At 43.1% G+C, this 16,060-nt stretch overlaps 2 protein-coding genes across 8 annotated transcripts in view; one reads left to right on the top strand and one right to left on the bottom strand.

Annotated features, from left to right (window-relative positions):
- The window catches only part of LOC109897980 (angiopoietin-related protein 1-like), a 28,377-nt gene extending 27,285 nt beyond the window's left edge, over positions 1-1,092 (bottom strand). Inside the window, exon 1 of one of the 2 annotated variants that reach the window (XM_020492682.2) lies at positions 704-1,092. The gene's annotated coding sequence lies outside the window, so the exon portion shown is untranslated. Of the gene's footprint in view, positions 1-348; positions 590-703 lie in introns of those variants that run through there. The other variant, XM_020492684.2, reaches the window with a different exon arrangement.
- Positions 1-16,060, top strand: part of LOC109897981 (ras-specific guanine nucleotide-releasing factor RalGPS2-like) — a 163,092-nt gene that overhangs the window by 133,067 nt on the left and 13,965 nt on the right. For 5 of the 6 annotated variants that reach the window (XR_004211185.1, XM_031833420.1, XM_031833421.1 and 2 more), the window contains 7 exons: positions 7,239-7,376; positions 7,472-7,562; positions 7,676-7,879; positions 8,077-8,228; positions 8,318-8,372; positions 8,777-8,854; positions 12,743-12,848. Coding sequence is in view for 5 of the 6 variants with exons in the window: in XM_031833420.1 (XP_031689280.1) it covers positions 7,239-7,376; positions 7,472-7,562; positions 7,676-7,879; positions 8,077-8,228; positions 8,318-8,372; positions 8,777-8,854; positions 12,743-12,848 (824 nt within the window). In the remaining variant the exon portion in view is untranslated. The remainder of the gene's footprint in view (positions 1-7,238; positions 7,377-7,471; positions 7,563-7,675; positions 7,880-8,076; positions 8,229-8,317; positions 8,373-8,776; positions 8,855-12,742; positions 12,849-16,060) is intronic. The other variant, XM_031833422.1, reaches the window with a different exon arrangement.

Below are 16,060 nucleotides of genomic sequence, written 5' to 3' on the forward strand. Positions count from 1 at the left end.
TAGGTTGTGACATATTTATTTAACCCTAATCTATCCTGGTTAATTAACAACCATTTCTCATTCTGCACTATCGGCCCTAGGACAGGCAGAGAGGGTATTAGGAAACCAAAGCTTAGAGAAATAAACAGGACCATGGCGCTCTCTCTCTCTCTCTCTCTCTCTCTCTTTTCCTCCCTCTCCTCTTGAATAATAGAGTTATGGAAACAGTCCAGCTCGACAGGGAGTTACTCATGCACTTTATTTAACTAGTGGTAGTTTGAAAGGAAAAGTAGTAACGTTTCAGTAGCCCAGTAAAGAGCCCAGTAAAGAACCCAGCAGCAGTGAATGGACATTTACAATGCAGGCTACCTGTTGCTGAGCAGCTGTGTGTGGCTAGCTCCCGTCTCTCCTTCAGTCCAACTCAAATCATGAGTAACGTCCGAATACAGCCTGTCTGTCGCAGCCTCTTTGTCGGAGGCGTCCCTCTTACTCCCACTGTACACTATGTACAACCAGCCTCACAGTAAAGCTGTTCAGATCTAGATCCCAGTCCTCTGGAGAAGCGGAGCGTTGATAAACCTTTCTGACTCTTCTGCAGACAGAAAATAACTCCCTCACAGAAACATCCTAACCTTTCCTGCAGAGCTCTCCCAGCTGCTCACGTAGCTACACAAGAGGGGGGGGGGGGGGGGGGGAACAAACTCTGAGACATGCAGCTGCTTACCTTTGTGTGTTTGTTTGTAAGAGAGTGTGTCCTGCAGATGTATGTGTGTGTCGTTAGTCAGGCAGTGCTCAGAGAGCCTCGTGCTCCGGTTCAGTCCCCTCCTCAAGCTCTGCTCATGTGCATATCTCCCATCTCACACAGGGGTTCATCTCTGGCTCTCTCACCCACTCTACTCCCTCTGTCCTGGGATCTCAACCGGTCCCCCTCCTAGAGAGCCAGAGTCCAGAGGCCTTCTGTCTGCAGCCTGCTGCCCAGCAAAATCTCCTCTCTGTGGGCTCAGTGAGGCTGGGGTTAGGGGTTAGAGCTGGAGCTCTGTCTGGAGCATGGCTGAACTAGCGGCTACTTCAACACACTGAGCTCTGACGCTTGGTGCCTCAAGGTTTTCACAAAGGATTGGATGGAGACTGAAGGGAGGGAGGAAGAGGGTGTGGAAGAGGGAGGCTGTTTTTCTCCTCCCATTTCTCCCATCGTCTTTTTTAGAACGTGCCAGCCCACCTCTGATGTCATTGGTCTGAAAAAGAGAGGGAGTATCAGAAGAACGTCCTTAAGTTTCACATCCTCCAGCACTCCTGCCCTGCTTTTTTAAGGAAAGAGAGAAAAAAGTCAGTTGGAGAAACTTTCAACTTAACATATTGTTTTGGTTTGAACTCACACAAGGAGGGTTTGTTTAGGGGTAAGGACAACACACACACATTCCCTTTAATGCACCATATATTCAAGTCCACGTCTGCCCCTGTAACCCCCATCCCATTAGTACCCCACAATTACCAGACAGCAGCTTCTCTCTGGCTAACTCCTCTGTGCTTAGACCCCTTCTGTGTACAAGTCCATAAGACTCCATTCCTCTCTCTTCTCTTCCCAGGCATGTTCATGCTGTGCCACAGTTATACCGGTGTGGTGTACGGTTTACTGCATCTTCCTTTAACGCCAATCCACGTGTGCATCAGATTCACTTGAAACAAACAACCAAACTGAGTGAAGAACAGAAATCTCAACTAGCAAGCAAGTCGCAGCAATGAAGAATGCGAAGGCCAAATCAAATTTATTAATATAGCCCTTCGTACATCAGCTGATATCTCAAAGTGCTGTACAGAAACCCAGCCTAAAACCCCAAACAGCAAGCAATGCAGGTGTAGAAGCACGGTGGCTAGGAAAAACTCCCTAGAAAGGTCAAAACCTAGGAAGAAACCTAGAGAGGAACCAGGCTATGTGGGGTGGCCAGTCCTCAAACATTTTGCCAGAACTTTGTCGGAGCCTACGGCCGCACGTAGTGGTACTTCATCGTCAAAACGAGACCCTGTCACACTGAACAAGCCAAGATGTCTGGCAATCGTTTACAACCTAAGAATTTGCCTACAACATGGAAATTTGGTCTGCGACGGCAAAATTGTGGCAAGACAGCCAAATAAAATCGTACAGTCTGTGCAGGCCTTTAGACACTATGTAATATACACAGCTGTGTGTGTGTGTGTGTGTGTGTGTGTGTGTGTGTGTGTGTGTGTGTGTGTGTGTGGATCTCACTGATTTGTAGAGAGATGGGAAGGAGAGGCCAGCTCTTCTCCCCTCTCCCTCCCTCTCTCACCTTTCCACACCCTCCTCTCCCCAAGCATGTGAGATGTCCGAGAGAGAGAGAGCAGATGATTTGCATGTTTTGGAGAAAGGGATTTTTCTGGTTGCCAGACTGGTTGATAATATCCCACCAGATGGGGAGTTCTCTTCATGTCAGACACACTTCCAGATAGAACACTGGAATGAGAAGAGGGGGATCAAGGGAGAGGAAAGGAGGAGGTATCTCATTTATTTATATATCACTCGCGCACACACACTTAAGTTGGAGCCATTTAAAACTCATTTTTCAACCACGCCAAAACTATAATTTGTTAACAAGAAATTTGTGGAAAGTCGGTTAGGACATCTACTTTGTGCATGACACGTCATTTTTCCAACAATTGTTTAGAGACAGATTATTTCACTGTATCACAATTCCAGTGGGTCAGAAGTTTACATGTACTAAGTTGACTGTGCCTTTGAACAGCTTGGAAAATTATAGAAAATGATGTCATGAATTTAGACGCTTCTGATAGGCTAATTGACATAATTTGAGTGAATTGGAGGTGTACCTGTGGATGTATTTCAAGGCCTACCTTCAAACTCAGTGCCTCTTTGCCTGACATAATTTGGAAAATCAAAAGAAATCAGCCAAGACCTCCACAAGTCTGGTTCATCCTTGGGAGCAATTTCCAAACGCCTGAAGGTACCACGTTCATCTGTACAAACAATAGTATGCAGGTATAAACACCATGGACCCACACAGTCGTCATACCGCTCAGGAAGGAGACACGTTCTGTCTCCTACAGATGAACGTACTTTGGTGCGAAAAGTGCAAATCAATCCCAGAACAACAGCAAAGGACCTTGTGAAGATGCTGGAGGAAACGGGTACAAAAGTATCTAAATCCACAGTAAAATGAGTCCTATATCGACATAACCTGAAGGCTGCTCAGCCAGCAAGGAAAAAGCCACTGGTCCAAACCCACCATTAAAAAGCCAGACAACGGTTTGAAACTGCACATGGGGACAAAGATTGTACTTTTTTAGAGAAATGTGCTCTGGTCTGATGAAACAAAAATAGAACTGTTTGGTCATAATGACCATCGTTATGTTTGGAGGAAAAAGCAGGAGGCTTGCAAGCTGAAGAACACCATCCCAACCCGGGAAGCACGGGGTTGGCAGCATCATGTTGTGTGGGTGCTTTGCTGCAGGAGGGACTGGTGCACTTCACAAAATAGATGGCAACATGAGGAAAGAAAATGATGTTGCTTCAATATATCCACATCTCAAGACATCAGTCAGGAAGTTAAAGCTTGGTCGCAAATGGGCTTCCAAATGGACAAAGACCCCAAGCATACTTCCAAAGTTGTGGCAAAATGGCTTGAGGACAACAAAGTCAAGGTATTGGAGTGGCCATCACAAAGCCCTGACCTCAATCCTATAAACAATTTGTGGGCAGAACTGAAAGTGTGTGGGAGCAAGGAGGCCTACAAACCTGACTCAGTTACACCAGCTCTGTCAGGAGGAATGGCCCAAAATTCACTCAACTTATTGTGGGAAGCTTATGGAAGGCAACCCAAAACGTTTGACCCAAGTTAAACAATTTTAGTCAATACTACCAAATACTAATTAAGTGTATGTAAACTTCTGACCCACTGGGAATGTGATGAAAGAAATAAATGCTGAAAAGAATCTCTACTATTCTGACATTTCACATTCTAAAAACTAAAGTGGTGATCCTAACTGACCTAAGACAGGGAATTTTTACTTGGATTAAATGTCAGGAATTGTGAAGAAATGAGTTTAAATGTACTTGGCTAAGGTGTATGTGAACTTCTGGCTTCAAGTATATGTGTATGCATGCAGCATGCATGCATTCATGCATACATGCGTGCATACATTCGTACATACATGCATGCATACATTCATACATGCATGCATGCATACATGCATACATACATACATACATACATACATACATACATACATACATACATACATACATACATACATACATACATACATACATACATACATACATACATACATACATACATACATACAGTGGGGCAAAAAAGTATTTAGTCAGCCACCAATTGTGCAAGTTCTCCCACTTAAAAAGATGAGAGGCCTGTAATGTTCATCATAGGTACACTACAACTATGACAGACAAAATGAGAAAAAAAATCCTGAAAATCAAAAAAGAAAATAAGCTAATTATGGTGGAAAATAAGAATTTGGTCAATAACAAAAGTTTATCTCAATACTTTGTTATATACCCTTTGTTGGCAATGACAGAGGTCAAACGTTTTCTGTAAGTCTTCACAAGATTTTCACACACTGTTGCTGGTATTTTGGCCCATTCCTCCATGCAGATCTCCTCTAGAGCAGTGATGTTTTGGGGCTGTTGCTGGGCAACACGGACTTTCAACTCCCTCCAAATATTGTTTTATGGGGTTGAGATCTGGAGACTGGCTAGGCCACTCCAGGACCTTGAAATGCTTCTTACGAAGCCACTCCTTCGTTGCCCGGGCGGGGTGTTTGGGATCATTGTCATGCTGAAAGACCCAGCCACGTTTAATCTTCAATGCCCTTGCTGATGGAAGGAGGTTTTCACTCAAAATCTCACGATACATGGCCCCATTCAGTTGTCCTGGTCCCTTTGCAGAAAAACAGTCCCAAAGCATGATGCTTCCACCCCCATGCTTCACAGTAGGTATGGTGTTCTTGGGATGCAACTCAGCATTCTTTTGTCCTCCAAACACGACGAATTGAGTTTTTACCAAAAAGTTATATTTTGGTTTCATCTGACCATATGACATTCTCCCAATCTTCTTCTGGATCATCCAAATGCTCTCTAGCAAACTTCAGACGGGCCTGGACATGTACTGGCTTAAGCAGGGGGACAGGTCTGGCACTGCAGGATTTGAGTCCCTGGCGGCGTAGTGTGTTACTGATGGTAGGCTTTGTTACTTTTGTCCCAGCTCTCTGCAGGTCATTAACTAGGTCCCCCCGTGTGGTTCTGGGATTTCTTCAAACCAAGCTGCTTACCTATTGCAGATTCAGTCTTCCCAGCCTGGTGCAGGTCTACAATTTTGTTTCTGGTGTCCTTTGACAGCTCTTTGGTCTTGGCCATAGTGGAGTTTGGAGTGTGACTGTTTGAGGTTGTGGACAGGTGTCTTTTTATACTGATAACAAGTTCAAACAGGTGCCATTAATACAGGTAACGAGTGGGGGACAGAGGAGCTCCTTAAAGAAGAAGTTACAGGTCTATGTGAGCCAGAAATCTTGCTTGTTTGTAGGTGACCAAATACTTATTTATCACCATAATTTGCAAATAAATTCATTAAAAATCCTACAATGTGATTTTCTGGATTTTTTTTCTAATTTTGTCTGTCATAGTTGAAGTGTACCTATGATGAAAATTACAGGCCTCATCTTTTTAAGTGGGAGAACTTGCACAATTGGTGACTGACTAAATACTTTATACATACATACATACATACATACATACATACATACATACATACATACATACATACATACATACATACATACATACATACATACACACTTAGTAACTACATCCTGCTCATGTCTCCTCTTTCTGACCTGCGTGTGTGTGTGTTCTGGGCAGGCTTTACTCTTGCATGACTAACTGCCGTCATCTGTCTGACACGCTATGAAATTACCAGCTGTTTCTCCATAACCATTTGTCTGCACTCCTTCTCTCTGTCCCGTTCTCTGTCGCTCCTTTTCTCCTTCCCTACCTGGTTTGTAGTTGCACGGTTGCTTTTTACAACCACTTGGCTTCCTGTGTGTGTGTGTGTGTGTGTGTGTGTGTGTGTGTAAGAAGGAACACAACTCTTGTCATGATGGTGTGAGACATTGCCTTGCATCTGCTGCTGCTGCTCTCATTACGAACATGAAAGTGAGGGAGGGAGAGAGATTTGGGGATGAAGGGGAAAGATGGCGCTAGAAAGCAGTAGAGAATGACAGAGGGGGCGGGAGAGCCAAGAGGACAGTGCGGGTATGGGAAAGGCATCAGAGAGGGAGAGAGGGAATACACTGAGTGTACAAAACATTAGGAACACCTTCCTTGGTTTGCCCTCAGAACAGCCTCAATTCGTCGGGCATGGACTCTACAAGGTGTCAAGCGCTCCACAGGGATGCTGGCCCATGTTGACTCCAATGCTTCCCACAGCTGTGTGCTGGATGTCCTTTGGGTGGCGGAACGTGTGGAAAAACTAGCAGCGTTGCAGTTCTTGACACAAACCGGTGCACCTGGCACCTACTACCATACCCTTTTCAAAGGCACTTAAGTCTTTTCACCCTCTGAATGGCACACAAACACAATCATGTCTCAATGTTTTTTTTAAACTTATTTAACCGGTCTCCTCCCCTTCATCTACATTGATTGGAGTGGATTTAACAGGTGACATCAATGTATGACTAACAGGATGATGGAAAATTGTGTTTTCTATTAGTGGTGTTTATGTGGTACACATTCCACTCATATCCATGTTATGTCTCGACTCCAGTATAATGTCTTTAGACTATCGTCAAACGATCTGTGTGTGTGTGTGATCAGAATGTGTTTGTTGACTAAGGAATAGGGATCAGTCAGTATGTGGTCTGGAATGTTTTCTTTGTTCCCTGGTGTTTTGAGTCACACCTCCAGACAGCTGGGCCTTAGCCCTCCCTGTTCTTCCCGCTAAATGAGGATGAGAGATGGAGAGGCGAGATCGGTGTGTCTGCAGGAAACTAATGCAGTCTTTTTCACTCAGTCAGCAGATTCTGTTCTCTGTTTGGGTTCACGTTTGTTTGTAAGAAAGATAATGCTGAAGTTCCCATGGCAATTTGTTAGTCTAGTATGTGTCCGTGTTCTAGGATTCTACTTAACCTATCACCTCTTGTGTTTTGAGTTTTTACACATGACAAGACCTTCACCATCTCTCTCTGTCTCTTACCCTCTCTCTGTGTAGGTATGTATCTGTCTGACCTGACGTATATAGACTCAGCGTATCCCTCTACTGGCAGCATCCTGGAGAATGAACAGAGATCCAACCTCATGAACAACATCCTGAGGATTATATCTGACCTGCAACGCTCCTGCACCTACGGTACACACACACAGACACACAGACAGACAGACACACAGACACACACACCCCCCTCCCTGCTCTATACCCTGAGACATTTCTCTCTGTCTGTACAGATATACAAGTGTTGCCTCATGTCCAGAAGTATCTCAACTCGGTCATGTACATCGAGGAGCTACAGAAGTTTGTGGAGGATGACAACTACAAGTGAGTAGTGGCTCTAATGTAAATTGAATTTGATTAGTTTGACCCTTTATTGGAAGTCATAATCAGGTGTGTGTTATGCGGGTTCCCATGTGTGGTGTTGTGTTGTTGTTCAGGTTGTCGTTGAAGATCGAGCCAGGCTCCAGCACCCCCCGCTCCACTGCCTCTAGAGAGGACCTTATAGGTTCGGATGCGTCTGGGTCTCCTCTGTGTGGTCGTAAGGGCCCCATTGCAGACGGTAGCAAAGTCCCTCCCACGCCCCCCTCCCCCCGGAACCTCCTCCCATACGGACACAGGAAGTGTCACAGCCTGGGCTACAAGTGAGTCACCCACTACCGCAGGCTAACTTTAGCATCCATTACCACATAACATCTGAGTGCAGTGCTTCCCACTTCAGAATCTTCTGGATTCCAAGCCATAATCATCCCCATGTGCTCTTTTAGGGATTTAGCACATTTTACTGCTTTGGTTTGTTTGTTGTCATATGTTTTCTAATAGTTATTTTGTTTCTCTGTAGTTTTATTCATAAGATGAATACGGTAGAGTTTAAGAGCGCTACGTTCCCCAATGCTGGTTCTCGTCATCTATTGGACGACAGCGTCATGGAGAGCCACACCCCTACGAGAGGACAGGCCGAGAGCTCAACGCTCTCCAGCGGCATCTCACTGGGTTAGAGACACACACACACACACACACACAACTGTGTTTTTATTCTTCCTGTCTTTTGACTTTGACAGTCTGTCTTTGTTTATCTGCAGGGAGCAGTGAGGGTTCAGAACTCAGTGAAGAGATGTCCTGGCCAGCCTTTGAGAGGTAAGTCTGAACGCACACACACACGATGATGTGTGAAGTTCTTTGAGCAAAGCTTAGCCCACAGGCAAGCAGCACTTACTTCCTTGTGAACTGCTGTTCTACTAGCCTGTCACTCTGGCTCCATGAGTGTGACCGAGATGCTATGGTAATGTCTAGTCTTCAGCTCAGTGGGTGAACACAGTCGAGTGGTGTGCAGACGACCGGGGTTCATACCCAGTAACTGGTCACATAAGCCCTTATGTCTGAGCATCTGTTGCTTTGTACCAAAAACACCAGTCCTGAAAGAATCTGTGAAGAAGAAAAAACGTCATCAAACCAACCCTTGTGCTAGAATGAGCCGAGCTGAGAGAGCCCAACCTTTACTGTTCCGTGCCCCCACCCTGTCCCTGTCCTCTGCCGAACAGGACTCGGTTCTATCACTCTCTGGGCCCTGTGACCCGCGTGGCCAGAATCCCCTACAGAGGAGGCCTAAGGCCCAGCAGGTACACACACATTACCACCTCTTCTACACCCCTCTCAACACCCTCGCCCCCTTCTCAACTCTCTCTCCACCCTGCCATCTGCCGCCAATATCCTCTCTCTGCCCGAGGCCACTGTGCTGGTGTGTGTGTTGAAGGTGGTGGGAGTGTGTGTGTGTGGTATAAACGGGTGGTGGGCCTCTGTGGGTGACTCTCCGCTAAACCAGACCATCTTAGCAACACTCTCATTCTCCCTGTATGTCATCTCTCACACATGCAATGAACCAATATGCAATATGGAGCCTTCAGGTTTTCTAAGAGGTGACAGTGAGTTTCCAGTGTACCACACTGCTGGGAGCTCTGCCCTGTGTCAGTCAGGGATGACTTCCCACAGACTTCTATTCTAGCTCCATACAGTTCGGATGGGTGGATTCTCTCACTCTGTCTGTCTCTTTCATATATACAGTTCTTTCAGGAAAGTGTTTAGACCCCTTTATTTTCCCCACATTTTGTTAGGTTACAGCCTTATTCTAATATGTATTTAAAAACAATGTCCTCATCAATCTACACACACTACCACAATAATGACAAAGTAAAAATAGGTTTGACATTTTTGCTAAATTATAAAAAATAAACATCACATTTGCATAAGTATTCAGACCCTTTACTCAGTACTTTGTTGAAGCACCTTTGGCAGCAATTACAGCCTCAAGTCTTATTGGGTATGACGCAATAAGCTTGGCACACCTGTATTTTGGGAGTTTCTCCCATTCTTCTCTGCAGATCCTCCCAAACTCTGTCAGGTTGGTTGGGGAGTGTTGCTGCACAGCTATTTGCAGGTCTCTCCAGGGATGGGTTCAAGTCCGGGCTCTGGCTGGGCCACTCAAGGACATTCAGAGACTTGTCCCACGCCACTCCTGCGTTGTCCTGCTGGAAGGTGAACCTTCACCCCAGTCTGAGGTCCTGAGCGCTCTGGAGCAGATTTTCATCAAGGATCTCTCTGTACTTTGCTCCGTTCATCTTTGCCTTGAGCCTGACTAGTCTCCCAGTCGCTGCCACTGAAAAACACCCCCACAGCATGATGCTGCCACCACCATGCTTCACTGTAGGGATGCTGCCAGGTTTCCTCCGGACGTGACGCTTGACATTCAGGTCAAAGAGTTGAATCTTGGTTTCATCAGACCAAAGAATCTTGTTGCTCATGGTCTGAGAATCTTTAGGTATCTTTTAGCAACTCCAAGCAGGCTGTCGTGTGCCTTTTACTGAGGAGTGGCTTCCGTCTGGCCACTACTATAAAGACCTGATTGGTGGAGTGCTGCAGTGATGATTGTCCTTCTGGAAGCTTCCCCCATCTCCACAGAGAAATTCTAGAGCTCTGTCAGTGACCATCGGGTTCTTGGTCACTTCGCTGACCAAGGCCCTTCTCCCCCGATTGCTCAGTTTGGCCGGGCGGAGAGCTATAGGAAGAGTGTTGGTGGTTCCAAACTTCTTCCATTTAAGAATGATGGTCACTGTGTTTTTGGGGACCTTCAATGCTGCAGAAATGATTTGGTACCCTTCCCCAGATCTGTACCTCAACACAATCCTTTCTCGGAGCTCTACGGACAGTCCTTCAACCTGCTTGGTTTTTGATCTGACATGCACTGTCAACTTAGATTGTAAACTGTCATGGTAAAACATGTAGGTTCAATGGTTGTAAAGATGGGGAAAAGTCTGTCTATAATAAGGTGATGCTCTGCTTTTTTGACACCACACTCCAAAAAGAAAGTTCTGCAGTCTCTAGTTTTGCCCTGATTATTGTCCAGTAGTGTGGTCAAGTGCTGCAAGGAAATACCTCGTTAAGCTGGAGCTGGTCCAGAACAGAGTGGCACAACTTGCTCTTTATTGTAATCGGAGGGCTAGTATAAATAGTATGCATGTCAGTCTCTCTTGGTTAAGAGTTCAGGATAGACTGACTGCATCACTACTTTTTATAAGAAACAAGGTGTTGAAAATCTCATTGTTTGCATAGTCAACTTACACACAGCTCTGACACACACACTTACCCCACAGACATGCCACTAGGGGTCTTTTCTTTGCATAGTCAACTTACACACAGCTCTGACACACACACTTACCCCACAGACATGCCACTAGGGGTCTTTTCTTTGCATAGTCAACTTACACACAGCTCTGACACACACACTTACCCCACAGACATGCCACTAGGGGTCTTTTCTTTGCATAGTCAACTTACACACAGCTCTGACACACACACTTACCCCACAGACATGTCACTTGGGGTCTTTTCTTTGCATAGTCAACTTACACACAGCTCTGACACACACACTTACCCCACAGACATGCCACTAGGGGTCTTTTCACAGTCCCCAAATCCAGAACAAATTCAAGAAAGCGTACAGTATTGTAGAGAACAATTATTGCATGAACCTCCGTTCCATCTTATATTGCGTAATTGAACAGATAAAGCAACACCTCAAAGCACAACGCGCCTCTGCTATTTGACTTGGATCGCTTGTGTGTATGTATTGATATATGTAGGCTACGTGTGCCTTTTTGTAAAAGTATAAAAAAATAACATTTATGTAGTTCTGTCCTTGAGCTGTTGTCTATTAATGTTCTGTATTATGTCATGTTTTGTGTTGACCCCAGGAAGAGTAGCTGCTGCTTTTGGAATGAATTAGCTAATGAAGATCCTAATAAAATACCAAAAACTGTGAAACCTTATATAGACAGGTGTGCCTTTCCAAATCCTCAATTGCATTTACCACAGGTGGACTCCAAATAAGTTGTAGAAACATCTCAAGGGTAATCAATGGAAACAGGATGCACCTGATCTCTATTTCGAGTCTCGTAGCAAAGGCTTTGAATACTTACGTAAATATGTTGTTGTTTTTTATTTTCTATTTTTATTTATACGTTTGCAAAAAAATTAAAACCCTATTTCCACTTTGTCATTATTGGGTATTGTATGTTGATTTAGATTTTTTTTTCATTGAATCAATTTTAGAGTAAGGCTGTAACGTAACGAAATGTGGAAAAAATTTAGGGGTATGAATATTTTCCGAATGCACTGTATGCCTCACTGGTGTCCTTCTAGTTCCCACTGGCTGCCCTCTCCTTACTCTCTGTTGTTACAGCCAGAAAGACACTGCACTGGAACCTCCCAGACAGGAAAATATATCTGTGGAATTGATTCAAAGCAAGCCAAATACTGCTGCTACATAATTGATTAAATATGCAGATGGTGCAGTTCAGATATTGATTAATGAGGAAACTTCCCTGCAGATTCCACTTGGCACTACGTCAAAGAACATACTTTACGAATGTCTGCATGTGTGATTGTGCCTGTGTTTATGTCCTTGTCTCTGTTTTGCTGTGTGTTTATGTCCTTGTCTCTGTTTTGCTGTGTGTTTATGTCCTTGTCTCTGTGTTTTGCTGTGTGTTTATGTCCTTGTGTCTGTCTGTGCCTGTGTGTTGCTTTGTTTTTGTCCTTGTCTCTGTGCGTGTGTGTGCTTCTCTGTCATAGGGCTGGGCGATATATTGTGAATACAGGTATGGTACCACATACCGGTATGTATTTTTACAATGCCGTCTAACAGTATTTTAATACTTCGCCCAACTAAATGAAACGTTCAACAACAGGCTCACTTTTGTCCTAGTTTGGTTGAATGTAAAACCATCAGAATGGAGAAATCCCATTACAATCACTTAGAATTCATTTGTTGTCTTCTTACTCATAAAATATGTTTCAAACTGTTTTATTATTCATAAACAAACATACTGTCAAATACCGCCATACTGTAAAAAATGTGAGAAATATTGTGATATTCTATTTTGGCCATATCGCCCAGCCCTGTGTGTGTGTTTCGCCATAAGTGTGTGTTGTAATTCTGCTTTGTTCTGCTCTAGCTCTGCTGAGTCTGAGGAGTTAGCAGTGCACCTGTACCCTGGAGCCGTCACCGTGCAGGGAGTCCTACGACGCAAAACAGTCTTCAAGGAGGGCAAGAAACCCACAGTGAGAACACACACTGCATACATCAAGAACATACTGTACATTGGTCCCTCTATAAATAATAGGACTAATGTCCTGGGATAAACATTGGGATAAACATGTCAAAATAGTTTGAAATAAAAATTGTTTATGCAGTTCCACTTGTGAACTTAAAATAAAAGTAAATATATGCAAATTGGCTTCCACTTCCACTCCACCTATACAACCAGGACTATACATCCTTTAAGCAGGGTTCATACAGACATTGGTAAGTCAAATTCAATTACTTTCAGGGACTTTTTCAAGCGCTTAATTACAATTTAAGGACCTCAATGTTATATAATTGTATATAATTCTACATATAGTGCATAAAATAGAATCCCACCTCATTACCATTTTGAGAAGAAACATTTTGTTTTGCTTTGCCAATGCATTGACATTATAATTATTACATTTTCAAATATGTTAGAATAATGTGGACATTGCCTGTAGACTGGCCAACGCAGGCACACATAATAATGCCTATGTCCATGAATAGAGGTGGCATTAATGTCACCTTCGCCATTTGAATCTCACCATTGCTGTTTTTATAATGGAAGGATTTGTATGGAAAGCCAAGTTGAAGCCAACATTAGATGTTGTCATTCTCATAATAACCACACCTGGTTTTACTGCAACAGAGTAGTGCAACACAACCCATCAATTGAAGCAAAGGGAATCAAACCAAATCTAATCAGAATTAAATCACGGATAATTATAAGGGAGCAGGACAATTTATATATCGGCTACAATAATTCCAAGGACTTTTCAAACACCACATTTAGGAAATGTTTGATTTTCAAGGTAGGCCTATTCCAGTACTTGAATTTCTGAGCGCCAAGTTCAAGTAGGCTACTTCAAGACCCTTGTATTGTTTTAACAGTGTAGGTGTAACATGGAAACCAACATGTCTTTGTCATGTTATTTCATTACTAGATCATATTGTGAAGAAGCCCACTAGGCCGTGTCATTTGTTGTCATTATATCCAGAATAATGAATAGAAATTGTGTTGGGTGTTGCGCAATAGTTTATCCTACAGCATTGCACACCAGTAGACTCTGTTTATTCTGAGGCACAAAAACATGAACTCATTACCTTGATGCTTTCTCTGTTAAATCTGAGACCCTGCTGTAAATCAAGCAGACATCAGATGATCAACATCAGTTTGCTATGGATTTATTAGATTCAACGTGGGTCCACCGGCGTAACGATTGATTTAACCAAAGTATTCATTCCTTGCGAACACCTTTTTTCCAGCACTTGGGCTGCTGCATCTCATGTGCTAATGCAACATAACCAAATGATTGTGTGTGAAAATATCAAGGCTTAATCATACAGCTCAATTGGAAACACGAGCTGGCGCACACCCAGACAAATGTGTTTGTGTGGAGGTGCTGACTAACAGCGAATCAACTATAAACTATCAAAATAGAGTCACACACCCCATGTATAAACTACTAGTAATTTATTGGTTATTTACCAACGTTTCGGCATCACTGTGCCGCCTACAGGGTAATGTCATGAATACTTGAACCAGGTTATGTAGACAAACAGTGCAATTAATGCAACTAATGACAATAGTGTGCGGTGTGTCATAATGATTAAGTTAATTAGAATTAATTAGTGAAACTGTTAAAACAATAGTTTGTCATATTAAATATATCAGGCTATTGTTATCATATAGCAACATACTTGAATATTGTACATAATATTAGCATCCACATACGTTGTTTAATTAAATTTCACATGTTTAATTGTTTATTATTATTTCATTTCATATTTGTACATGTCATCTTTTGGTTCAACCTTAATGCGTAATAAGCATCATCAACAGGGGGAACATATTGAGTGTACGCTAATAAACTGTAGAAGGAATATATAAGAATTGTTCATAAGAAGGGCTTGAGATCAAAGTCAATATTCAGACCTCTAGTGGTCAATGTTTTTAGATAGGATATCCAAATAAGCCTCCTTTTGTAGAAGTAGGATCTCTATGTTACCTCCTCTCCTTGGGAGAGCAACATGCTCAATGCCTGTGTATTTAAGGGAGGAGATTGGATGGTTAACTTACAAAGGGAGCTGCTACTGGATAGTCAATGTTCTTACACCTGATTGAGCTGCGGTGTTTTAATTGTCTTTTCGTTTGTCCTACGTAGGCTTTTCCACATGAACAGGTGATGAGATGGATTACTCCCTTGGTCTTGCATGAGATGATACCCCTAAAATAGATGTTTGGACCTGTATGTGGGTGTCTGAAGGGTGTTTTTATAGTGCTATTGCACTGTGTGCATTAACCACATTTGTAGATCCCATTTGGAATGGGTGTCAAGAGTGTCTGAGTGGGCTCAGGGGGCATGTTTGATCTCATCAAGCTATATCCGATATTGCGACCATGCTTACATACCACCAGTGGTGGTTCCTTGAAGAGGTGTGCGATTTTGTTTAAAATTAAAAAAAAGTTTTATATAATTGTCTGATTGCAGAATATGCCAGTGCTTTTTCAGGATTGCTTTCATTTTCTCCAAACCCTTGGTGTACTTTGTGCAAAAGACAGTTGAGTTGTTTTTCTTCTTTGGTTGAGTTTTTAGTAATCAGGAGTTTTGTCCTTGTAGCCTCTCATTTTGAATTTCTGTTTTAGCACGGCTGTCAATTTGTCTGGTGGCCACAGATTTGTTTAACCCTGCCTAGCTGGCTATATGGTAGACAATTATTGAGGGGAAGAGGATGCATACTATCCACACATAGCAAGGTGTTGTCGTCTGTGGGCATTGTGTATACTTCTGTGTGTAATGCATTATTCTCTTTGATGATCCAAGTCCAGGTAGTTTATTTTTCTCTCGTCAGTCTGCATGCTGAATTTGAGATATTCAGAGTAGAGTTCGACCAATTACAATCGGTAATCCGCATTTTTGGACACCGATCATGGCCGATTACATTGCACTCCACGAGGAGACTGCGTGGCATGCTGACTACCTGTTATGTGAGTGCAGCAAGGAGCCATGGTTAGGTGCTAGCTAGCATTAAACATATCATATAAAAACAATCATACTTAACATAATCACTAGTTAACTACACATGGTTGATGATATTACTAGTTTATCTAGCCTTTCCTGCTTTGCATATAATCGATGCGGTGCCTGTTAATTTATCATTGAATCATAGCTTACTTCACCAAATGTGTGATTTAACAAGCACA

Source organism: Oncorhynchus kisutch, linkage group LG10, assembly GCF_002021735.2.
Source record: "Oncorhynchus kisutch isolate 150728-3 linkage group LG10, Okis_V2, whole genome shotgun sequence".
NCBI classification, from domain to species: domain Eukaryota; kingdom Metazoa; phylum Chordata; class Actinopteri; order Salmoniformes; family Salmonidae; genus Oncorhynchus; species Oncorhynchus kisutch.